At 38.6% G+C, this 24,944-nt stretch overlaps 2 protein-coding genes across 3 annotated transcripts; both read right to left on the bottom strand.

Annotated features, from left to right (window-relative positions):
- Positions 1-3,354: 3,354 nt before the first annotated feature.
- On the bottom strand, positions 3,355-14,242 carry gprc5c (G protein-coupled receptor, class C, group 5, member C). 2 transcript variants are annotated; one of them, XM_014994809.2, is made up of 5 exons: positions 14,066-14,242; positions 10,381-11,401; positions 7,595-7,695; positions 6,540-6,665; positions 3,355-5,127 (listed from the first exon to the last, which is right to left on the bottom strand). In XM_014994809.2, the coding sequence occupies exons 2-5, from the start codon at positions 11,366-11,368 to the stop codon at positions 5,095-5,097; spliced, it is 1,248 nt and encodes a 415-aa protein (XP_014850295.2). In that variant the 5' UTR covers positions 11,369-11,401; positions 14,066-14,242; the 3' UTR covers positions 3,355-5,094. The 2 variants fall into 2 exon arrangements, with proteins under 2 accessions (XP_014850295.2, XP_014850296.2); XM_014994810.2 differs by lacking the exon at positions 14,066-14,242 and adding an exon at positions 13,848-14,059.
- Positions 14,243-21,363: 7,121 nt separating this feature from the next.
- Positions 21,364-23,728, bottom strand: gpr142 (G protein-coupled receptor 142). The gene is made up of 2 exons (XM_014994815.2): positions 23,568-23,728; positions 21,364-22,608 (listed from the first exon to the last, which is right to left on the bottom strand). The coding sequence occupies exons 1-2, from the start codon at positions 23,704-23,706 to the stop codon at positions 21,662-21,664; spliced, it is 1,086 nt and encodes a 361-aa protein (XP_014850301.2). The 5' UTR covers positions 23,707-23,728; the 3' UTR covers positions 21,364-21,661.
- Between the last annotated feature and the right edge of the window lie 1,216 nt (positions 23,729-24,944).

The raw sequence follows: 24,944 nt of genomic DNA, 5'->3' as shown, positions 1-24,944 counted from the left end.
AAGAAGAAACAGGAAATAGGTGTTTGTTTCTGCGACGGGCCAATTCACTTGTGTTTGGAAGGTGCATCATGATGCTCAAGTTTTTCCTTTGTTATGTTTCAGTGACCAAATGTACTTTAATTCATGTGCCACATTTTGCATCAATGTGGCCATTCAAAATGACCCCGCAACCACAGTGTTAGTGACTTCACCGTATGTTTACCCTGCTGGTAAATCATTCTCCAGTTTGCTCATGAGGTCAAGTGAAGGTCTGTGGCAGCGGAGAAACAGCAGCTAGCAGAATGCGTCGTGTGTTTTTGCTCTGAGAGGCTTCAGGCGGGGTGACCAATCAGAGGCCTTCAGGTATTGACCAGAGACACTTTTATGTGTTTTTTTTTTTTTTTTTTTAGTAGAAGCACCGGCATGTAACAGCTTTGACTTAAGCATTCATGCAACTGAGCGTTGTAAAATTGTTTGTCTGGAGAAAAGCCTGCGGTGTTGGATGCTGTGGCGGTTTTTTGGGGGCTCCTCTTTGGGAGGATGGTGGCTGTTATTTTGACTTCTGCGCCACATAAGTGCTGCCAACTTTACTGGGCTGAGTTCATCAGTCGGATAAATAAAAAAAGAAAAAAAAAAAAAAAACACGGACGAAAGGAACGCAGTGGAAACAAACATTTACCCAACTATTAAAACTCGTACTTACATTCAACAGTCACATTACTATGCAGCACCACAAAAATGACTGGAATACCGAAACTTGTGGAGAGAGTTAGATAACCTTTAGAAATATGTACTACACCTTGAAAAAAAATATTTGTAGTTTATTGAACCTTTTCACATTTTGTAGCATTACAAACCCAAAGTTTAACTTATTTTAATTGACATTTTTTGCTGTGTTCTTTGGTCTTATGGTGTTTGTTCTCAAAATACCTTCAAAGAACAGCTGCACTCATCCAGAGGTTAAACTACAAATAGATTTTGTACGCTCAATAAAGTCAAGGCACTTTGTTGCACTTGATTTTGTTTACGAGTAAATGAGTAAGAAATCTTGAATACATCTGTGACAAAACGAAAACTTGAGTTAGTTTTCCTTCAACTTCACAATTACACAGTACATTGTTACTATTCACTCAAATCATCGAGGCTTGTTTATGTAATGTGACAGTATGCCACATATGTCAATCTACATGTCTTACTTTGCTCATGCTGTAAAAACCAAATTTGGGCCTGTTGTTGGCAATGCAGCATTACAACAAACTAAACAAAGGACTTGAATTCTCCCTGGAGCTCTGGTAAAATGTGGACACACTGAAACACTCACTGGGCTTGGTGTTTGAATTGGTTATCTAACTAATTGTTGTTTCTGGAAATTTAGCCTCACCTATTATGGAAACAACTAGTCATTGTACACCTTGCGGCTAAGCAAGCACACTGTGCAAGGATATTAAAGTAGATGCAGCTTTTTGTCTCATATTTCACCGGTTTATTTCCAGGTCTCAATCACAAACTGTGTTTGTGTTGCTCTAAGTGATTGCACAAGCTGCTCTGCATGATATCAGCAGGATGCAGACTTCAGCTCCAAGCATCAATTAGCTCACAGTGAGACATCCCTCACACTACCAGGCACGGCTGTTCTGGGAACCATGTATTCCCTTCATCCTCCCGCAGCAGCAAACTGCTGTTAAGTTCAGGTTATTATGGTTTGGGTTTCTAACATCACATTTGACTATCCTCCAACTAATATTCCTCCTTACTTTTACACAAAATATTACAACCAAAAATTACATTTTGATTGCAAATACATAAAAAAAATATAACTGTGCAACTCAAACCTTAACAGCACTGTAAATACCTATCATCTGTCTTCTCATAATTAACTTCACTTCAGTCTCAATGTAGCTTATTTATGCAAAATCAGCCAAATGTATTCGCTTCCAGAAATTGCTTCGTTTTAACTTTCTTACAGAGATTTCAGAAAGATAACTTGTACCTATCAGTTTATTTATTTATATTAATAACATTTTTAAGTTAAACTGTATTCTTAGAGTGAATCTTTTCATACCAGCAATTTAACATAGTCTTACTAACCACTTTCCAATGTGGTAATTCTCACAAATATCAATATTGATGTATCTGTATATGCAGCAACACGTGGCAGGAAAAAGCTAGCCTCACACACACACAACTTCTGGTCTACAAGAGAACTACTCTTCCAACTGAGCCATCCTTCACAACTGTAAGAAGACACATAAGCAAGTTCCCAAATGAAAATCTTGTCCAAAGCTTTTGGGGGAGGGGATTAAAAATAGAGAAACGTGTTCCCTATACACCTGCAAACTGCAAGATAGTTCAGCTGTTTATTTACAACAACAGAAAGATCTGACTGGACATAAAGGCAAATTTCAAAGAAAATTATATATATATATATATATATTTATTTTTTATATCATTGAAGTTTTCACTTATTTTGGCCCCAGCAGGAACTTTCTTTGCATAACTTGTACCTCCTGATGAAAACACGTTACAGAGGCTAAAAACAGAAGCAGATTGTTGTCCCCTCATCTCCTAGAGACACCTGAAGGTTATCAGGCCACAGCAGGTGGCTCCAGCACAAATCTCTGCCCACAACAGGGCGTTACGTCAGGAGCAAGCAGCCTGAGCTGCTTTATTGAAGACAATGAGAAATGAGCCTGAAGGAGAGGCTCTCGATCTGTTGGAAAACATGGAAACCCAAGCATGATTACGTAACCAGGCGACACTTCGTAACTGTTGGCGGATAATAATGTGTTAAATATTTTAAAAAGCTAGAAGCTGGCTGTCCCAACAGCTCATTGCTGCATCCAGCTTTGACTCACTGTCTTTCCCACTTATCTTAAATAACCTTTTTACTCCACAGTTGAAGCTCTTATGATGGTCAGTGTGAAGTAATTGAAGCATTTACAGCTGTTTAGTTAGAAATCAAGTTAAACACACTAAGCTTTTGAATGTGATTGATTTATTGTGTCTCCTTTTCAGAAAGCATGCATGTCTAAGAGGTGTGAGCGAAAGGAACCAAAATTGCAAATCTATTTTTCCTAGTATCTGAGAGGTGGCAAATCCACTCTGTAGCCATGATGATGTATGCGAGTGCTAGTGCTGAGCCAGGATGAAGGGAGAAGATGGAAGTGAAGTCGATTAAATAGATTAAATCTCACCATCAGTGGTGAGATTTAATCTATTTAACAAGCCTGATCATGAGACCACAATCTAATTTTTTGTGTGATTTGGGCCTGATTTCCAGCAAAAGAAACCCTCAGACTGAACCACGGAACTAACAGCATCCCAGCCTCAGAGGAGCATCCTTACTGTGAGGATGAGGACGACAGTCCCTCAAGATTAGAGAGAGAGAGGAAAATATTTTATTAATGAGACTGATAAGATTTTGAAACGTAAATACAATGAAGTAGCATATCAATCACTACAGATAATGATCCCCCATCCTGACGTGTTTTACAACAACCATAAAAGCAGAAGCTTTATCTATGCTGAGGAAGCTCTAACTGAATCAACAGTGGTGCAGTTTTTCTTTTTGCCTTTTACAAAAATCCATACATGACGTTCAACTCGAGCCAACAATTGGTCTATAAAGGTAGGTATCGTTGTGAGTGAAGATTTTAGATGAGTACATTTATATTTAGCTTGTTTATCTGGGGTTTTTTTTAATAGTAAATGATCAACAGGAATTGAGTTTACTGACTTGATTTGCTCCCTTGAAACTATTCAATATTTACTCTCGGGGTAAATGTCTGATGGGTGAAACTGGTTTTCTGCCTGCCTGTCGGTCACGGTAGTAATTCCCTCAATAACAACGCACTAGTGTCTGCGGTAGAGATCACTGAAAACCCTGATGCATCACTCACATGGCAATTTGCTTAACTATTTTTGTCTGTGCTTGTGTATCTTATCTTCATGGTTATGTTGTAAAACACTTTTGGATTTTTTATTTTTTTTTCCATATATATTCATTTACATATGACGTTGGAGTCGAAAGTGTCATGATGGGGATACTTTGCTGAAGGAGAAACTGGGCCAGTTCACCAGCACAGAGACCAGGAATTGTGAATTCTACCATGAATAAGACTGTTAAAGGAAATTCTGAGACCTGTAAAAAAAAACAAAAAAAAAAACTTGAAGCTGAAGCATAACAGGACCCTTCAATAAGACAATGATCCAAAACCTACCGAAAAAAAAAAATCCAAAAATAATTGTGTAAGAATAGAGAAATGGAACGTCCTGGGACGAGTCGAGACCTAGGCGAGACTCAGACATAATAAATGTGACGTGAGAGAAAGTTGGTGACTTAATGACCGAAGAAAGAGGCAAATTAACAAGACAGCCATTCAGTTCTGAAATCTCATGATTGCTTGATTGGTAGAAATCATTTAAAACAATTAAACAACACACAGCAGCACTTTAAATAGAATTACAATACACACCCTTACAATACTTCCATGCAGTGCATAAGTAATGATACCGACACAAACATACTGTATTTACATTAATTCAATTTTGTGAAGACAAAACTAGTGGCATTTACTCCTACAATCGAACCTACATTTCTGCAGCCATTAATCATAAGCACTTGCAACTGGTTTCTTTTATTTTGGCGGGTGGAAAACGATTAAACGATTAAGTGAAGTGTGAATATAGAGTACGTTGTGTCCCAAAAATTCTTGCACTGTCAGCACGATCCTTGTGCATCTGTGTGTTTGCAGCTGAGAGCTGAAAGTTCCTTGTCAGCAAATGGTGTCAGTTGCAGAAAGTCTTTGTTCTTTCTGCAACAAAGACTTTGTTGCAGAAAGCACAGCTTCATCCCTGGGATTTCTCCTCTGAATTAAGCCCTCTACTGTCCGACACCCAGTGGTCCGCACGATGAGTCAATAGAGGGTTTATCTGACTGCCATCACCCGGGTGATCTAACATTCACCTCCATGTGTCGGGGCCCATAGGGTTCCTCTTAGAGCCAGCTTAGGGAACCGTGAAAAACAGCAAACATACAGTCAGCCAGTGCAAATGAGAAGGAATGAGACAAAGTTATAGCAGGTGTCGAGTCGAGCCGCAAGTGTAGAGTAGTGATCACCACTGGGCCGTCCTATTCGAATTTTGACCCTGTAGAGAAAGACAGAAATGTTAGAATTTCTGTATAACAAACGATACAATATTACTGTCCTAACACAAATGTGTGGTTATTTATTTAAGTCAAACACAACTCTGAAACTGCAGCATTCTCTGTGGTCTCAGATTGTTAATGGTAATATCAAGACACTTTTTATTCAAACTTCAAGTTTGAATAAAAAGTGTCTTGATATTACCATTAATGATCTGAGACCACAGTGATCACTGATGACATATCAATTATTAGTAAACAGCATCATTATCCTCAGAGCTAACACTTTTTATAAATATATATTTAGACAGTTTTTTATTATGACCTGTTTTAATGTTGACAGCAAATTATGTCACACCTGGTTTGACTTTGGTTGCTAACTGATGGCTAATGATTACAACTGTCCTTAATAGACAGTCATTTCACACCTTAAGTTGTCACAAGAATAGAATAGATATCTTGTAACAACACTGAGTCTTAATAACAGATTCAAAGTATATTTAATAATGTCCTCGTAAGCTGTTGTATTTAAATTTGATTAATTGATTCTAGTCAATACTGTCTAACAACAAGTAATCTGATTAATAGTCAGATCTAGTCGAAGTCAACTAGGGTCTGTTAGTGGAAATAAGTTTGTAAATAAAGTTTGCACAAAATAATCCAAAGAAAAGGAACTTTATAGTATGTCACATTGTTACACATAATTTCATTTCGAAACTTATTGGTTTTGGTTACTTGGATTGTTACCAACATCTAGTGAGAATTTCTTGTCAATAGGACTATTAGAAACATTTTACTATTAAAAATTGTTATATGTTCAATATTTATTTTACCCTCTGCATAGTACACAATGTTAGACTTTGAACATGTGAGTTCTAACAAAATATTATGCAATAAGACCATGAATTTCAATTATTTAACAGTTAACCCTTTTAATCAATAGAAATGTATGGATTGTGGATTTCAACAGATTTATACCAGCACTGGGTTTTGTTAAACAAATGGGAAAACTGCAAATTTCTCAGAGCCTCTTAAATAAACTTGAAGACATAGAGACTTAGTTTTTCAATCAGCCCCATAAAAGACAGATAATGAGCAACCAATGTCCCTTTTTTTTACTGGAATTATTTCTTCTATTTGATCAAGAAAAGAAAATATGTGTTGAGCACTGCTCAGAGCAGGTATGAGACACGAGGCCATGAAAGAAGAGACAGCTCAAGGTAAGAAAAAAAAATCCAGACAAAGAAGTGATTCATGGTCAAACTGCAGAAGAAGTTGCCATGGACACAGCAGGAGCTGAGAGAGCGACATGCTCAGAAACGTAGAATAGGAAGGCATCTGGAGGGCAGCAAGAGATAATGAGGACTGCGAAAAAAAGGGGAAGTGTCGGAGGAGGAGCGGAGGGTTGACCTACGCTTGTCTGTGAGCGTGAAGTGTTCCCAGGCTCGGTGTGTGTTGAGGGGGTACTGCTCCCGCTGTTGGCCGCAGAGGCCATGGAAGCTCTGGGAATGATCATGTCAAAGGACTGCTCGCGTTGTTGCTGTGTGAAGTAAAAACAAGAGGCACAAGAAAAATAAAAAAGAAGAAGAAAACAAAACACACACACACACACACACACACACACACACACACACACACACACACACACACACACACACACACACACACACACACACAAAAATAAGCTGTTAAGATGCTTTCTCTACAATCCCACGTCATAATTCAAGCTATCTTTTCCAGCTCAATGACATAGTACTCCTCTTTGGCGTCATTTTAACACATCAAAATTTTAGATATTTAAATATCTAAAACAATGCCTCCATTTTTCACAGCGTATCAATTCATGTATATTGGTAAACAAAACAGGACGGTTTTCCAAATAATTCTGTGTCTCTGTGGTCGCTCGTGTAAGTTACCGTTTCTCTGTTTTTGCATTTTTTACTTCCTGTAATAAATGCGTTGAAGACATGGATGCAGCAGCAGTCTCGAATCATGTCGTAAATGATTGCAGCTTTTTCCCAACGTGACATTTGACGTTTCAAATCTATGAAGTCGTTTCTGTTCATCTAATTGTGTGTATATGTATTTATAACATGCACAATGTCATTTGAAATATTATTTTATCATATTCAACCAATGTTCTTTCCGCCAATTACTGACTTATTGTTGTGTCTGGGTTTGCTTTGTTCTAATTAGTAGGAGAAGAGTTACAGGGTAACAATTTTTCATCCCTTTCCATGTACAGACATGTGTCTTCCACTATACCCTGAATATTGTCCATCTCATTTGTTTTTTTCTGTCACTTTCCAACTAAAGAATGCCTTAATGATCAAAGGTTACCGATTTCCATATTTATTTGCCTACAGCCTGAAAAGACTGGGTGCTGGTGTGTGTGTGTGTTAAAGTGTGCTTTGCAGCCGCAACTCAGATGGCACATTCAAATGTGGCTTTGGAACATTTAATACTCACATTTCCAACTGTTTTGGTAATGAGAGCCAGCTCAGTTGGTTGGTAGACCGAAGCACGCATCTGACCAGTGTAATTACTGTACGGAGACACAGGCTTGTTTCCTGCAAAGAAGGCAGAAAGACATTAATTGTACATTTGCTTTTGGCGGTCTTCCTAACAATTGCTACTTTTTCACACCTTATCGCGTCAAACAACTCTGCCTCTGACAAAATCGTTGCCACGCCCTATTCTCTGCGGAAATAGTGCAAACACAGGATGCGATGTGTCTAGTGGGAACTGGATGCAGAGAGCGGGGCGACGGGTACTCATTAAGAGGAGGGTGTCGACATCTGAGGCGAACAAAAACACTGCTAAAACCTTCAGTAATCAGGTCAAATTTTTCAGGCAGGGTAACAGGTGTTACTGATGTTTCCTGATGGCTCAGAGAGAAACAGAATGTGTGAGGAGTTAATCATTAAGGACGCCGCTCTGTGCATCTTTAATAGTTAGTCAAATTAAAGATGACGACATCAGCATTTTAGAGAAAAATGTATTGTCAAGCTTTTGTTCCAGTTTGACCTGCTCTTGTTTTTGTGTGCGGAAGTAGGTCAAGTTAGATATCCTCATTCCATCTCTTTCAAACAGCTTCACGGGCTGACAACAGTAGCCGTCGGAAGCAAATTGGTCAACAAGCTAGACATTTGCAGAAAGTACTCCCAGGAGGTACCGGTCAGTTACATTCTAAATGTTTACACATAAAAACCAAAAATCATCAAATTATATTGTAGAGGACTGGTGATAATCAGTATTTCATGTTATACATTTTGCTTTCTTTTTAGTGCAAATACCATAAAACTGTGAAACTGTGTTGCTCGTTATTATCCTACTTTTTTAAGAAAATATATTGACATTGATTCTAACATTCTTTGACGTTTGTTACTTCAGGCAGCTGGAATCAATGTTTGACCAAGTCAGAAAACAGAAGCTGTCACTGAATTTTATAACTATATAGATGCAATATATCCTAGATAGCCAACAGTATATTTATTTTAATAGAATTTGAAACTTTGAAAGTTTCAGATCATATTCACTGACATTTGATAAAGTTCAAGTTGTGTTAAGATAAAAAAAAAAACCTCAAATCTAAATGATAAATTCAGTAGGAATAAAGTTATGAGCCTCATTGTATAAACCAAGAATATTCTCCACATATAAAATATGTAAAGCAAATCATCAAACCTTGGCACCGCTGGTGAATTTGCAGTACATTTCTCAGAATTAGATATTTGCGCAGATATTTCTGCAATGCAATGCATTCTGTGTGCAGACAGGAAACAACCTTCTCAGAATATTTTCTGTTTGCTTTGGTGTTCTTCCAACAGTCGCATAACGCACACGTCATTAAATGAAATCTGATAAGGATGTGGACATAAAGCTTTGATGGCAAGATTTGATGACATACTTAAAAGGAGGAGACGGTGGGTGTGAATGATTCATCATGTTTTAGTCTTTACCTCCCTTCACTTATCAGGGTGTTTAAGAATAGAAAATTGTCCAGTCTGTTGACAGGGCCAGTATTTGCTCTGTGGAAACCATAAACGCCCCTCATACAGATGAACATGAGGTCATCTAAAATGCTTAGTAATATTTACTGGTTAGGTAATATCATCAATCACTCAAGAAAAGCACATAATATGGTCGTGACTCATTATTTAAATAATGTTAGGCGTTTCTTGAATTATTGTGTTGTTCTTGGACTGACAGAAATAAGTTTTTAGAGGAATTCACTGATGCTTTTTATAATGAAAACAAGCAACAGCTCACTTCAGTACTTGAGTAAAAGCAGTAAAAGCAAAAAAAAAAAGCGTCATTCAAAATAGTTAATTAAACTTTTTTTTCTTGTTTGGTCTTTGTATGTATGTACAATTTGTACATTTTGTCTTATATTTCTATTTAGTTTGCTTTAATATCATCTGGACCTCACCTTTAACCAGACTGAACAGAAACTTTAATTGTATTCTATGGGCATTTCATGTGATAACCCAACACAAAGTACAAGTATTCCGTAATCACTGCTACGGAAGGCTTCTACGAATTTGTGAAAAGCATAAAGCTACCCAACACTGATTATCCACTGTACCGTGCCATCAGCACAGTGGAATATGGTGGTGGTGCCCTGCTGTGGGCATGCTTTTATTAATGGAGACAGAGAAGGTCATTTAAAAACAACAATAGAGATGGACGGAGCCATTTGCAGGCAAATCGAGAAAGAAATTATATAACAGGATGTAAAAAGTTCCCAACAGGACAATGATACTAAACATACAGCCAGAGCTACAATAATGGATCAGCATATTCATGACATATAATGACTTGGTCAAAGTTTTTACCTAAATCAAATTTAGAACTTTCTTCTAGCAAAACTTACAAAAAAAAATCTTTACATATCTTCCTTGGGTTATACCTGAAGTTAACTGCAGCAACAGGTAGTTTTAGGTCAAGGGAGTGAATACAAATACCACCACATTTTTTAGGTTAATAGGTAGGATTGTATATTAAATAGAAAATATTTACAAATTGTATAGAAACTGAAAACCATCCTCACCTCCTTTATTGTCCACTTTTAATGGGATATAATATATTTTTTGTAATTTATGTTTCAGTAAAAAAAAAAAAAAAATAAAGCTCTGCTTAGCTCTGTGGTTTCGATTTGCTAATTCTTGAGATTCTTGGGATCCTGAATTCAAGAGTGCCTGCTATAAAAAGCCTTTGAGCAAAAGCTTTGAATAGATATAAGGACCACTTACCTTGGCTTGGCTCATCCATGGAGAAAGCCTTATTTTCCATGAACATTTTCTGAGAGGTGTGCTCCTTCAGGATCGTCTCATATCCGACTCCCCGGTTCGTGTACGCGTTCTCCCCGTAGTCTTCTTCGATCTCGTCGTCGCTATTAAAACAGCAAATCTGAGGAATGGTGTAGATGATGAGGAACGCCCAAGCATTTGCCACCAAGGCGATGGCCAGCGTCGGGTCGTCCCACGTCGGGCCTCCAGTTCGTTCATTCCCATACACGTACATGACAATCCAGGCCACCCAGATGCCCACAGAGATCAGGCTTGTCACCAGAACGAGACCACCTTCCTTTTTCCACTCTGCATATTTGCCCGCCATGATGGGCAGACCTGCCATGACCGTAGCCAGGATGAGAACCATTACGTAGATCAGCGCCATGACAAAGTCCTGGTTGGCAATGTTGCAAGGTGTTGCCGTGGCTCTGATGGGTTCAGTGGTGGCATTGACAGGAAGCAGCGGGTGGCGAACGACTGTGATGATGAGCCACTCGGTGTTGATGATGACCTCCACCAGCCACAACCCCAGCGCTCCCAGCCAGAGCACCCAGCCCCGGGGCCCGGCATTCCTCCTGGCCAAGATGTTCAGCCTGATGCACTGCATCAGGAGGCAGGCGAAGCACCCGCCAAACAGCACCCCAAAGAGAAATCTTCTCGAGGCACAGGTGGAGAAGTCCTTCCCCACAATGAAGGCGAATGTCAGGCAAAAGAGTCCAGCAGTGCAGAACAGGAAGCTGGCCTGAAGAGCCATGGAGTTTTTATGGTTGGGGTTTTTGATGAAGGGCAGACTGGCCAGAAGCGAAACGAAGAGCACGAAGGAGAAGATGACGCCAGCTGCTGCTACGGCCTCTACCACGATGCCCCAGACAGCACTGAGGCTGCACAGGTTGTAATAGAGGGAGTCCAGGTCAGGGCCGCAGCCCTGAGGGGTCATATTAGCAGCCATGGAGCCAAAAGCAAGTTGTGGATGGAACTGTACCTGTTCACAGAGAAAGACAGGGAGTGACTGAGAAGGATCTGATCTGGGATGGTTTTAACTCAAGACTCACAATACGTCATCAGAGGTAACTCTTGTGAAACACTGTGGTCTCCACCCAATCAGTCAAATATTCCACCTATATGAGTCAAAACACACTTTTAGACACACAATCCTGGAGTGTTTTTCTGATTACATATTTTTGATTTGAAAATATTTAATCAGAAAGAAATGTCACTGATATGGTTTGTAGCACCTACAAACCATAGAAACCAGACAACAAGTGGAGTTTCTCCCAACCCTGAGGTTAATCAGTAACAGGCTGTACTGATACGAACTGTAGGCTACATAAAAAAACGGAGTTTTCCGATTAAATCAAAAAGCAATACTGTTTAAAAATCACTTCGATGAGCCACACAAAGATGAATATTTGCTTTGTGAAGGAACAGTCGAGCTTTTTGTTCGTCTGCTGCTTGCTCCCGTTTGTCGTCGTCAGATCCAATTACACTGAACTCAGACCAGTCTCGGAGCTGGATCGATGCAAGTGTGGTGGCGGATGTCCCATCATTCAATCACACCAAGGATGTTTCTAGAACAAAGATATTTTCTGTTCTTCCTGTGTCTGCTGACGTTAGTACTGAGTGCACAGATGATCAAATGAAAAAATAAATTCAGGAGGTAACGAGGTAGGTAAAAGCAGTTAACTTGATGTAGTTTGTGGCATTTATTATTATAACATTTAAACCAAGAGTATACTTTTGTGGGAATACACATGTCGATGCATATTGACATGTGTCCATATTACTCTAAAATGAGACTTAAATTTTAGACTTTCTTCAATACAGCGGGTTTATTAAATGCAACTGTGGTCACCAAATGGCAAAAAAAAACAAACATTGCTTTTGATTATATTTTTAATCATATTGATATTGATTGATGCTGCCATGGAACCAGAATCCATAAATCATTTTGAAAGAAGCAAAAGTACAATCCCAGTCATATTGCCAGGTTGTTAATGACATAAGTCATATCATTTTAATTAATGACCAAGGTTTTAGGGTCATTAACTAGAGCTCATATTTATTATGATTTCCTACGCCCGGTTCCACAGTGTCTCTGCTGTTAGAGAGTTAAAGCAACAAATGTTTTATAGCATTTCTGAACATGCAAGGTGGAAAACCTAAGGTTTAGTTCCATGACTTTGCAAGGTTTTTAAATGTCTAACATGCCACTGCATCCATCAGTACAATGATATTCAGAAATGATATTCTCCATCCACTGAGATAAAGTAACTCAGACGAGGGGAAGCTCTGTGAAAACTCAAACTGGATTAAAGAGCAAAAAACTGTACTGAGAAAACTGTACAAAAAATTATCAGATAAAATAGAATGACAAAATCTAATCACAAGTTTACAAAAAACATTACTCACTAAATGGAAAGATTAAACCAAAAATAGACAGAGTGTAGAAATAAATACTCCTCTGAAAACAAATATATTCTATATTCAAATGTGACATCATCTGTTTGACAGTTTGGTCCCAATTGGATCAACACCATGACAATGATCCAAACCACAGAAGCAAATCTACAGCATATTGGCAGAACATGCAAACAAACAAGATCCTGGAATGGCTTAGTCAAAGTCTGGATCTCAGCTTGATTAAGAGTAATGAAACTTCCTCTACAAGGTTGATGGAGACGGATCAAGTCAGACTGTTGCTTCATGTGGTTGTCATGGGGTGTACTTACTTAGCTCTAAGCATCTCTTTTTCAGATGAGGAGAAGGAGATGTTTTTCTCAGTTTAGATTGATCTTTTTCTAATAAATAATGACAGTGTTAATTAAACAACCCTGCTTAATTTGTAAAGATCATAAGGGAAAAAATTTGAACGAATTTAAGCAAAACAACTCATTTATAATAAAAGACAAGAAGAAAGTTGGTTGGTTTCCATGCGATTAAGCTTGTAGTCGTATCAAATCATGTTCTGCTTAAACATAAACGAAAGACAGACATAAAAGCTGTAAAGTTAGACCTATATGAAAAAGTTAATGGAAAGGATAACCTGTTTTTTATTCTGTGTTCATTACTTGCTTTCCTTAAAGTCAACCAGCATTTCGAGAACATAGCTTAAAATAAAACAGACAACAGAAAGTGTCTCACCAAGGATAAGAAGTGAACAAAATCACTTTTGTTCAAAATTTAAAAGTGAACAAAATCACTTTTAAATTTAAATAATAAGCTAATTAACTTTAAATGTATTCCATCCACAAAAATGTACATACATGTCTTTTATAAAACAAATACAGCTCTGGAAAAAAAAAAAAAAAAAAAAAAAAACTTAACATAAGCCAAAAGCTTGAAATAGGTCAGAAATAATTAATGAACTGAAATTGTAATAACATGAATTAAAACTTGAAGAAAACATAAAAATATGACATTAAACGTACCACTCAATGTAGTGTTGATTCAAAGTAAATACTTTGACTTGATAGCGTGACCCCTTGTACAGACACAGCTGGTAGAGCCCGTCAAACACAATAAAAATAAAAAAATAAAAACACGCAAACCTAAACGCACACTCCAACTAAAAACTAATATTTCTTTAGAAAGCCTTCGTGGATTTATCATGAAATAAACCTGAAGCGTACTACGAGGTGAAGCTTACCTGGATGTTGTCAGTAGTTTTTACCTCTGAGTGAACCGCTCAGCTCCACCTGAAACAAACGCGCCGCGCGGTTGGACAAAAAAAAAATCTTCCGCTGGAAAAAGAAGTCCAACAGGGAGCTGTGGCGGACTGATACAACATGCCACTACTTTTCTACGGAGAATCCAAGGGATAAAAGCTGGAATCTGCCCCTTCCCGTGTGAAACACAAACGGTCACGTTTCTTTATGCCGAAATATCCAAACTTCAGTAGGAATGCATCTTTTGGTTACGCAATAATTCAACCATTTAAAATATGTAAGCAAAATTAAAGCGGCTTGTGCAGAAGGAAAGCAGATAAACCGCATTGTTTTAAGTAGTTGAAATATCCCAACAACAAAAATATGTTAATGGAATCTGAAAAAAAGATTGAATTACAGAACAACGGGAATATTTCCAAATGAAAGATGTGATATGTAACGTTTTCTGAACAACTTCATAATGTTGACTTACTTACAACTGATACTGTCGTCAACAAATTCTATTCTTGCTGTTTTCAACCCATTGTAAGTTAATTAGTTTAATTTACAAAGGGGTTAAAATTATACCTGCCAGGAATAGATATGGCTTTTATACCTGCTCCTGGATTTTCTTTGCTTGTCCATTTTCATATTAATCATTACTTGGATACACACAAAAATAATAAATTCAGTTTATTTATGCTACCAATTCACAACAATGTACTCTGAGAGCTTATTACAAGTCAAACAGACCCAATCCATATCCAGCGGAAACAGTCAAATTAATTCAACAAAATGGAATCATAAAGACAGATTCAGATCAAATTCAGCTGATAAGGCTAATTGATGAAAAGTTATCTAAAAAGTTATCTAAAAGTTATTTTGTTAAAAGTAAAAACTAAAAGTGCTTTTTTTATTTAAAGAGTTAAGTCTCAGTCATCCCTGAGGGTGTATTTTGCTCATGTTTATGTTCCACAGGGCTGATATTCCTTTCTACACCAGATGTTTAATGTTCATTAAATACAATTAAATACATTCATTTTGAAAAGGACACAAAGAAGTGAGAACATCCAGTCCTGATGGAAACTGAGTCCATGCACTGGCTTTATTTGCTGACATAAATCCGGACATGTAAGCGACCTCACTGCAAACACAGATGAGAGGCTCCATCTGGCCTCAAAAGAAAAGGGCAGTTTTAAAGGTTGATTTATTCAATCAACAGTCCCCATGAACAATACATTAATCTTTATGCTTTTATAAAGGAATAAAGCTTCACAAAAAGCCTCCTAATCATCCTTTCAGTATGTTTTTCTCATTATGTTTTTCCTCATTTCAGGACTATCATTTTACTCTTTCAGCTCCCTAGATGCAAACTAACATATTTAACATATAGATTTAATATATATATATTTTTTTATTTCTTTATTTCTAATGCATTCATGATTTTCTTTTTTACCTTTTACCACGACATGGTGTATTTTACCCTGATTTAACCACAAACAAATATATAAAACTTTAAATGTCCAGCTCACTGAAAACTTCTGCATGAGTCAGTTTATCTATTCTTTGATTTATATACTGATTTATGTGTCATCAAAATAGGATATCGAGTGGTTGGATGATATTATTGTGTCATACAGAGACACCTAGAGGTGGAAAATAGATAAGAAAATGCCCAATTGCTTTATGAAAACAATGTTTTCTGTTAGTTTCAAAACAATTGATTATCGGTTTAGACAGCGCATGAGATTTAAAGATCACACTGGTCAGCAGAATAGTCATAATAGAGTGTATTTTGTGCAAAAACGATCTGAACCTCTCATTATTGCTTAGTAAAATTGATGGAATTACTCTTTAAGCACAAAAAGAACATGACAACAACAGAATAAGAAAAAGACAAAGACTCCTCAAGCATTTTTTTTATGAACACAGACAAGACAATTTTACTTACACACTCAGAAATATGTTTTATTTATTTTGACATGCTGTTTTAGTAAAGCAAAAATTGCCTAATAGTTTTTCAAAAGTTGTGAAATTTCTGACATTCAGTCTGACGGAATAAAGTTATTCAGAAGGTATGATCTTATTTGTAAATGAATTGTTTAACTTTTAAGTTAAATGAATTGTTTAACTTTTACACAAGCAAAACACTTTGCAGCAAACTGACGTGTCGAACAGGCAGAGGAAGGAAGTGGAGGTAATGTAAGTCAAGGTTTTTGGTAACAAAAAAAAGAAAAAAAAGAACTGTAAAACTAATAAAAAAGAACTGTCAAACTAACAAAAAGTTAACAAAATCTCAGTTGCAGGCCAAGAGATTATATCACATAAGTTCTTTTGACTTTAGCCACCAGGGGGCAGAAAATAACTGAACCAGGTTCAATTTGAGATTCACTCTAAACCGAATACCGCAGGAAGTTTTGACATTTATAAAAAGTGTTATTGAATTCTTTGTATACTCTGGTTTTGCCTTTTTTTCTTACAGTTTTTATACTTCATTTTGCTTCTGTGGCTGGTTGAATTATTTTTGCTCAACTCTTGGTATTCCCTGAAGAAACGACTCTTACATATGCCTCTGTTTCCATTTTCTATTTGTGTTTTGGTTGTAGTGTTCTCCCCACTTATTGACACCCAGGTTAGAGATGTGTTAAACCACCTTGAATATATTCCCCCTTCTTGTGCACCAGTGCTCTGAAAATTTCAGAAAAAAAAATCCTTCATTATGAAAACAAGTTTTTTAAACATTGTAACATGCACAACATTTATTGTGCAGCCAAGCTGGTGACCAGCATAAAAAAAGAAATGCCAGGCTGTTGTGGATGTGTGTGGTGCTCCAGTGCATTTCCTCTCCAAATATTTAACAGTTTAAAGGCAGAATAACATGTTTTTCAGCAGCATTAGACACATTTCTGAATAGCACTGTTACATTGTTATAGTCAACCAACCACAAATTTCTTTCATTCGGGAGCCAACATTTCATGTCTTGCTTCTATGTCAATTTTTTGGGCATGAATCTTAGGAATAAACCTGCCTAGAGTAGACTTTAAAACAAAGTCAAAAGTTTTTTTTACAATTATCAGTAAAATACAAAAAATGTCACCATTAATAAAGGAAATGATTGAAAATATTCTATTATAGTGTTCATGTTATAGAGTTTAATATTCTAACTGCATGAAAAATTAAAGCTGTTGCACAATATTTTCTTTAAGTAAACAATTAAATTTGCTAATGACAGGAAAACATGTAATTTTTGATGCTGAGTGAAGAGTGCTTGGTTGTATTCCTTCAAAAAGCACTAATCTGATGTAGTAAGCTGGTTTCCTGAGGACAGCTTGTACATGCTCTTAGCACAAGCTGGCGTGTTACGTTTTAGTCCATAACAGTCTGTGCAGAAACCTACACTTGTTACTCAAGAGCTGATTTTTGCAGCTTCATTTGTCCCATGCAGGGAGGCCGATCTTTGCGCAGTGTGAACCAGCCCCTCCATTTGGCCCTCACCGATAGGAAGTCATGCTTTTAGCTTTCCATTCCCCATAATTAAACCCTCCACCTGGCCTTAGAACTGGGCCTGACTTTCTCTCACTGGGTCGCTCGATTGACTTTTTCCACATATACATCATGACACATCCGAGCTCAGCTGTATCTCATTCTTGACTTCATCCTATATTACATCATCTGTGCAGGTCTTTTAGACTGTTTTCATATTGATCACTTCAGTCTGCTCAATTCAAATCCCCAGAGAGGCATTAAAGGTGAGCAATTGTTCTTGTTGGAGCTCCTTATTGAGCAGCTGTATTTTAAATGGAACGTTACCCAGCGTAAACAGTGTAAAGTGTTTTAAGACACCCACACTATAACCGCAAGCGGGATGCTTCCGTGTCTGAAACGTTTTCTTAATCACATAATAAACTACTTTGATAAATCTATCAAGCCTGCCCAAAGTGTTCCAAAAGTCAGTTCAAAGAAGCTTTTCTTCATATAATACAAATGTTAAACAATAAAATGAATATTATGTGCATGAAAAATATTTAAATAGAGGGCTGCACAGTGGCACAGATGACAGTATTGTTGCCTTGCAGCAAGAAGGTCTGGCTTTGAATCCCAGAACATGCATGGAGTTTGCATGTTGTCCTTGTGCATGAGGTTCCTTTTCACAAATTTAGCTTCCTTTGTTTCAAGCTCAAACCATGTGGAGTGTTTGCGGTTGCAAAGCTTAATCTTCGTCTCATCTGACAAAACATAAAAATAAAATAAAATGGCACATCTTTATGTTGGCGATGGAAGTACAGAAAATGACTTTCATTCTGACTTGCCTCCTAAATAACAGTTAGCATGAAGATCATCTCTAATGGTTGTTATAGATATTTGGTGACCCCTAAAATGCAATTTCTCTATTAGTGAGCTTTAGAGGTTCTTGCCACCTCCCCTAACATCGTCCTCTTTGATTCACTTGTGAATATTCTCCAGGGTGCAACGTGTTTCAAGCACACTGGGTGAACTTCCCTTGAGTGCCCATTAGCCTGAGCTTCCTGTTTCTCTTGTGTGAGTGAGTCTGTCACCCTCTGAAGTGTTTCATTTGACGCTTTGTGACAGGAAGAGGGGCTGAATGGGAGCTGAGTCAGGGGATATCAGCGGGTGTTTGAACAAGCACAAAGAACAGGTGGCAGACAGGCACCCGGACGTGTGGCTGCAGGGGTTTATATGCCGCATGAAGTCCTCTCCTTCCACCTGAACTCTCTGCAGCCTGACGCCATCAGCAGCAGCTCTGATTTAACAAATTCAAAGCCTGTTTAGACACCTCATTCTTTGTTCCCCGCAGTCCCCATAAGCATCGACTCGCTGCCATTACATGCCCTCTTCCTTCCCTTCCTCTGTCGTCACCGGACAAGCAGGAGGTGACTTCTAAGAAAAGGTTCACGTCATCGTCTGTGCACAAAGTCTAAGCGTAGGCCACATGAGCCTGACATCAGGAATGAGCGCTACGTCTTTTACCGCTACTGTAAACACAATGATGGAGCAGACAGTTTATACTGGGAGCTTCAGATATGAGTGTGCGGGAGGAGGAAATTTAAAGTGTATATAACTTGTCAAAAAAGATACACGCTTAATATTTACACCAACAGTTTTGATTATCACAATTCATTGTAGAAAATTTAAGTAATGTCACAACATTTGTACCCATTCAGAGCTGAAGGTTGTTGAAAATACACAAGTTAAACAGCTGTGTGAAGTCTTCTCCAGCAAGGCCTAGAAGATTCATCAGGAACCCCAAAACAATGTCTCATTCTTATCGAATCGCTCATTTTAACAGTTTTAGTCTGAATCCTGAAATTGGCAACTAGTACAAGTTCAAACACCACCCAGGAAACGAAAAATATTTTAAAAAAAACCTACGTAAGTATATTCCATGTAGTCAGCTGACAAAATCGTCTGGTCACATGATGTTACTATTAACTATTACTTGCTGGAAATTTCCTAAACCTGGAGTAGCTTGGCAGCAGATGCGGTAGCTAATCTGTGTTGTGTTTACCACTGTGGACTGGTGTTCAGGGAATTTGAACTTGGACCAGCCATGCGGGGATTTTGCCAGAGCTAAACCTAATTATCTGGCACAGGGCTGGCAGCACTCCTGCCAGCTTGCCTGCTATGCTCAGCTTGATCTGCCATTGCTTTAGCTGCAACAAAAACAATCTAACCAAACACACCAAACAAATCACAATCTTTTCGGTATTGAAGAAATGGAATTATGTATTTTCTAGCACATAGTGCCATTTGATAGCACAGCCAGAAAATTATGTTACAATCCACTGTTATAAAAATGAATGTATCAACCAATTTGATTTTGTAAATCGATGCCTTGAAATTGGACCTCTGTCTTTTTAAGAAGCTCCTACTCTTTCTGAAACTCTGCCTTCAGCACTTCATCATAACAATTCTTCCCATAATAATTTTAACAATCATTTTTAGGAGTGTTGGACTGAGAAGTACTTTGAATGATAATCTCAGCAGATGAGCCGTTCCACCAGGTGTTTGCTATTTACTGCTGCCTCTAGTAGCAGTAAATATCAAATACCTGTGGAGTGGAGAAGGGCAAATAATTGGACATGGAGGTGAAGGCACTTGCTCGTCAAAAGCAGGACAGAAGCCACTTTTGTCGAAGAAAAATATCAAGGATATACTGAATTTCTATAGTAAATACAAGGACTTGTGCAAAGCTGTTTCCTTTGAAGAATCTCTGATTGGTAGACATGGATTGTGGACTATTCCATGTCAATGAAACAAGTAAAGACAATATAAAAACCTCAAAAATGTCTAATTGGGGGGCATCGAGTGGTGCAGTGCTACAGTCCTCAAAGTGGTCATCTTGGTTTCAATTGTTGACCTCGAGACATTTGATGCAGGTCTTCCTCTCTCCTCCATCTTTGTACATTTCTGTCTGGAATCTGTCAATAAAGGACTCTAGAATGATTACAATCTTTAAAGAAAAATAAAGTCTGCTTGGGTACTGGCTTTATTTGTGTGGTAAGGAAATGTATAATGTTACAAACTGCAACATTATCATTCAAAAAGGAGATAAAAAATGTTTTCAGTTCATTTAAAAATAAAAATTTAATGTAAAATGACTTGCAGAAAAAAAAAATCCAACATTTACTTCTGTAATGCATGAATAATAATAATAATAAAAAAACATATTATATACAATAATAAGACACTTGAAAAATCAGGTGCGGCATTAAACCATAACAGTTTCAGGTAGTACGTTTAAATACAGTTATAACTGATGCAGCTTTCATGAGGCTTCACTGATCCAGTGCTCTTTGGTGAAAGTGGAAATGTACTAGCTGGCTATGCATGCACACGATCATGCATGCATGAAAAGCTGTACCGTGTTCTCCGTGTGTGCTTGTGCACACGTCTACGGCCGACCTGCACTTTGCTCGTGTTGGTTGGTGTCTCCACGGATTGAGGACTTGTTTACAGAGCAGGTCTTCACCCCTGCCTCGTGTGCAGCTTTTTCATTTCGTTTCACAGAAAATCTGCTCGTAATTCAAACAAGCAGATTTTGTTCCTGAGAGAGTGCTGTGGGGTACAATTTCTTTGCTCGATTGGCTTAATATCTGTGGTTCATAACAAACTGCTTACAAATGAACCGGTCACATTTCAGACCACCCTTTTTCATTTTCTAGACTTGCGTAACAACTGTAGCGACACAGCAGACTCATTTTTTACATTTAGCGGCAAGCGTGTGATTTATTCTATTATTTTCCTACCCTTGATGGCTAGCAGAATGAAAAACGTGAAATTTCTACCAAATATGGAAAAGAAAAAAAAACAAAACCACTTTAATTTTGTCAAATTCCTTGTTGCAAAGATAAATAAACAGCCGTTTTGCTTGATTTAGTAAAACAAACAACTCCAGGTCAGAGAAGACAAAAAACCCATGAAAGATCAGATCGTTTGGAGCCCTGTGAGAGAGCTCCAGGGCTGACTGGCAACTGTCCACGGCCGTGGCTGGAACGCAGTGTTGGCCCCTGGGGTTTGATGTGCACCGAGACCGTGGGACGACGGGTGTTTTGGATTAATGGGGGGGAAACACCAGGTCACGAGGGCTTTCTGTTTCTGCGAGGTGACAAGGGGGTGGAGTCTCGCTGCGAGCGTTTGTTGTTCCCACTGTAGAGAGACGAGTTGGAGGCGTTGGTGGGGGCCTGCTGCTGGGGCAGAGGCCGGCGAGGGTGCAGCGGCCCCCCTCTGAGCAGCATGATGTCCCGCACGACGCTGCGGAAAGGCCTGCTGACGAAGCAGTAAAGGAAAAAGTTGACAGCCGTGTTGAGCATGGCCAGCATGTTGGACAGGTCGTAGGCCAAGTGGACACGCCAATCCTGGTGAACCGAGGAAACATACAGGTGGTAGATGACCACAACAGTCCGAGGAGCCCACAGAACTGAGAACACAGAGGTGAGCGCCAGCAGCATGGCCGTGGTTTTTCCTAGACGGCGCGGAGGCCCACGCTCCTCTTGGCAGGGCTGCTGCCTCTGCCTTATCTTCAGCTTGCGGATTATCAAAGAATTCAGCACCAAGAAGATGCTGCATGGCAGGAAGTAGATGATGGTAACATGTGTCCATATGAGCACTGCGTCCAGCGCTGAGGGAGGGTGGCTGTCCCTCCACACGTCTGACCACCAGAAGAAAGGTACGCCCGACGTAAGCGACAACACCAGCACCGCTGCAATGATCTTCCTGGCCCGTGCCGGGTAGCTGATCTGTCGGTGGAGCAAGGGGTGGCACAGCGCCACGTACCGGTCCACAGTAAGGGGTACGGTGGACCAGATGGAGGCGTGGTTGGCAGCAAACTCTGCAGCACTGACCACGTGCAGCAGGACGGTAGGGACGTCGCGGTGAAAAACAGCCGTCTCTAGCAGGAACCCAACAAAGATGATGAAGAGCTGGGAAAGAATATCTGAGCCTGTCACTGCTAAGAGGTAGTAGTACAGAGGTTTCTTGGTGCGGCATGCCAGTCTGCACAGGGCCACTGCTGTGAGGATGTTTACTGAAACATCAAACAAAGACAGAAGCAGGAATGTCATTATTTCAGCCACAGAGCAACAGTGTCCATCTACGGCCCTGTTGGCCTGGTGTCTCACATGTTTTAGTCAAGTTTCTTTTCAAAAGAAATACTCCTTTTGCATCGTTTCAGTTCATAGTAAAAAATATTACTGGCATGTTAATGGGTATATCACGTATTCATAGATTTCTTAGTGGAACGAAACTCCATATTATTCTCTGTAGATTTGCTTGTTTGTGGATTTCTTGTAGAGCGTATCTAAAGCATTCAATAGAAAATGCAGCATGGTGAAATACCTTAGTGCAACTACTTGACACAAAGCTGGTGATAACAAGTCTGTGGAAGTTAGCCTCTGTGGCAGATGGGTTCCACTAAGCATATAAATGCATACTAAGGTATTTTTGGTGTTTTACCGAATTGTTTTTAGGGAAGCTTGAAGTATTTGTGGATTTCAGCTTTATTTCTCATTTTCAAAAAAAGGGACTTTCCCTCTCGTTGGCTAAAAGTCAAATCCGTTCCTTGACTGTAGATTTACTTACCTTTAAGAACAATTAGTAAAGTGAACTCAGTGGTCACTGATACCTCTGCCTGTAAATCTCTTTCAGATTGGTACCAAAAAATATGTTTTACATAGGAGGAAGCAATGACTAAAGCACATCTGTCATATGCTTTTACCACATACCATGGGGCTGGTATAAGCGATGCAGAAAAAAAAAAATCTAACAGTTATTGGCTTTATTAATTAATTAATATATTTGGCTAAGATCACAAATATGCTGTTGGTTCTTATGTTGGAAGAACCAACAGCACACATCATATGACCACCAGTATATCATCTAATTGACCCATTAGCACCAGTAATATGCCACTAATTCACTTTTCTATTGATTCTATAGTTATGCCTTTAATTTACATACGAACTATGAATTAGACGAACAGTATACCTGGTACTCCCACACAAAGCAGAACACTGTAGTAAATGACTGGAATGAAGCCAAGGACACATTTGGATCTCTGCAGCTCCTCTGGTTTTAGGTCCAGCTCCTCGGAGCTGGACGCTGTCACATTAGGCCAGTCGATCATGGCCTTTGTGCTTCTTCTGAAGAGTAACACACACACAAAAAATACAAGTCAAAGAAAAATGAGTCTAAGTGTTTAAAAAAAAAAACAGCATAAAATAGAAGTATAGATTATAGATTCTCTTAGAAGTCCTTGTAACAGGATCTGTTGGAAAATCATTTTTGAAGGCTTACTTTTAATATTTATTGTTTATAATTAACGTTGTATAAAAACAAAAACAAAAACAAAAAAACATCTGCTGTCATCATTTTTGAGCTGGTAAAATGTAAAAGTGTGACCGACTCATTAGCTCATATAACAAGGCACTCTAAAACTGTCCTGCTGTCTCTACCTGACTTCTTCTGTTGCTGTTCTGAGCCACAAAGGGGAGCCTTTAGAAAATACGTAACAACCAGGCACATGCACACATACACATATGCAACATGAAACATTTAACAAAAATGTTAAATGTTTCATGTTAACTAAATTAATCATTTTGGTCTTAGCTGTAAAAAGTGCAAAGAAGTGGAAGTCTTCTCTCGTGTCCCTGTCATGTCTTTCACTTAGAAAATTACAAAAAAAAATTTTGCATAAAATGCTGGTTTGTGCTGATGAGATTTCTGAAAGATCTCAGAGAAACATTGTTTGCACAGCCAAACAGCCTCACATATGAACAGTGTCAGTCAATGCACTCATTCAATTAAACTGCAGGTCCACAACAACAGATGGGGCTGACTCATTGACCCTATTAACCTCCTGTTTCTCAATATATACTGCTTTTTTCTTTCCCAGTTTGACCTTTTCACCTGAGTGTTGTTCACCCTGTCTTCATCAGCCAATCCAGGACCTGCTCTCCTAATTTTCTTCACTCATCCATGTCAACCAAATTTGGACTGTATTATCTCTCAGCCATGTGTGGATGCACAGCAAGTATAAACAGCACTTTCAAGTCAACACATTCATAAAAGCTTCCCCCTCTGATACGATCAGGGCAATCACCACTACAAGCAGTTTGTCATATTTAATTAATGCCATCATAGAGGTTGTTTATGTGCCAAAACCCCTGAACAAGCACCGGAGGACTGGCACGTTTGGTGCCTGTAGAGGTAATTTGATAACAACACCGAGGGGCATCAAATTGCTTTGTGGATGGCTGCTTTATTTCATCTTGGCACCAGCAGAAAGGCCTGAACCAAACTGCAGTTATGAACATTAATGATATTCATGGCATATAAAAAGAACAGGTCAGCAGGAGTAGGGTA

This window comes from Poecilia mexicana, unplaced genomic scaffold (genome assembly GCF_051168715.1).
Source record: "Poecilia mexicana isolate PSO_F unplaced genomic scaffold, ASM5116871v1 scaffold_19, whole genome shotgun sequence".
Taxonomy (NCBI): Eukaryota; Metazoa; Chordata; class Actinopteri; order Cyprinodontiformes; family Poeciliidae; genus Poecilia; species Poecilia mexicana.
This window is presented reverse-complemented; position numbering and strand designations above follow the sequence as displayed.

What these genes read in the sequence shown, in the direction of transcription:
- gprc5c (XM_014994809.2), bottom strand. Translation starts at nt 11,368, where the DNA reads ATGGCTGCTAATATGACCCCTCAGGGCTGCGGCCCTGACCTGGACTCC. An exon ending in CATGGATGAGCCAAGCCAAG is followed by an intron (nt 7,696 to 10,380) that starts GTAAGTGGTCCT and finishes CCTTCTTTGCAG; the next exon opens with GAAACAAGCCTGTGTCTCCG. An exon ending in CTTCACGCTCACAGACAAGC is followed by an intron (nt 5,128 to 6,539) that starts GTAGGTCAACCC and finishes CTTTCTCTACAG; the next exon opens with GGTCAAAATTCGAATAGGAC.
- gpr142 (XM_014994815.2), bottom strand. Translation starts at nt 23,706, where the DNA reads ATGATCGACTGGCCTAATGTGACAGCGTCCAGCTCCGAGGAGCTGGAC. An exon ending in GCTTTGTGTGGGAGTACCAG is followed by an intron (nt 22,609 to 23,567) that starts GTATACTGTTCG and finishes TTGATGTTTCAG; the next exon opens with TAAACATCCTCACAGCAGTG.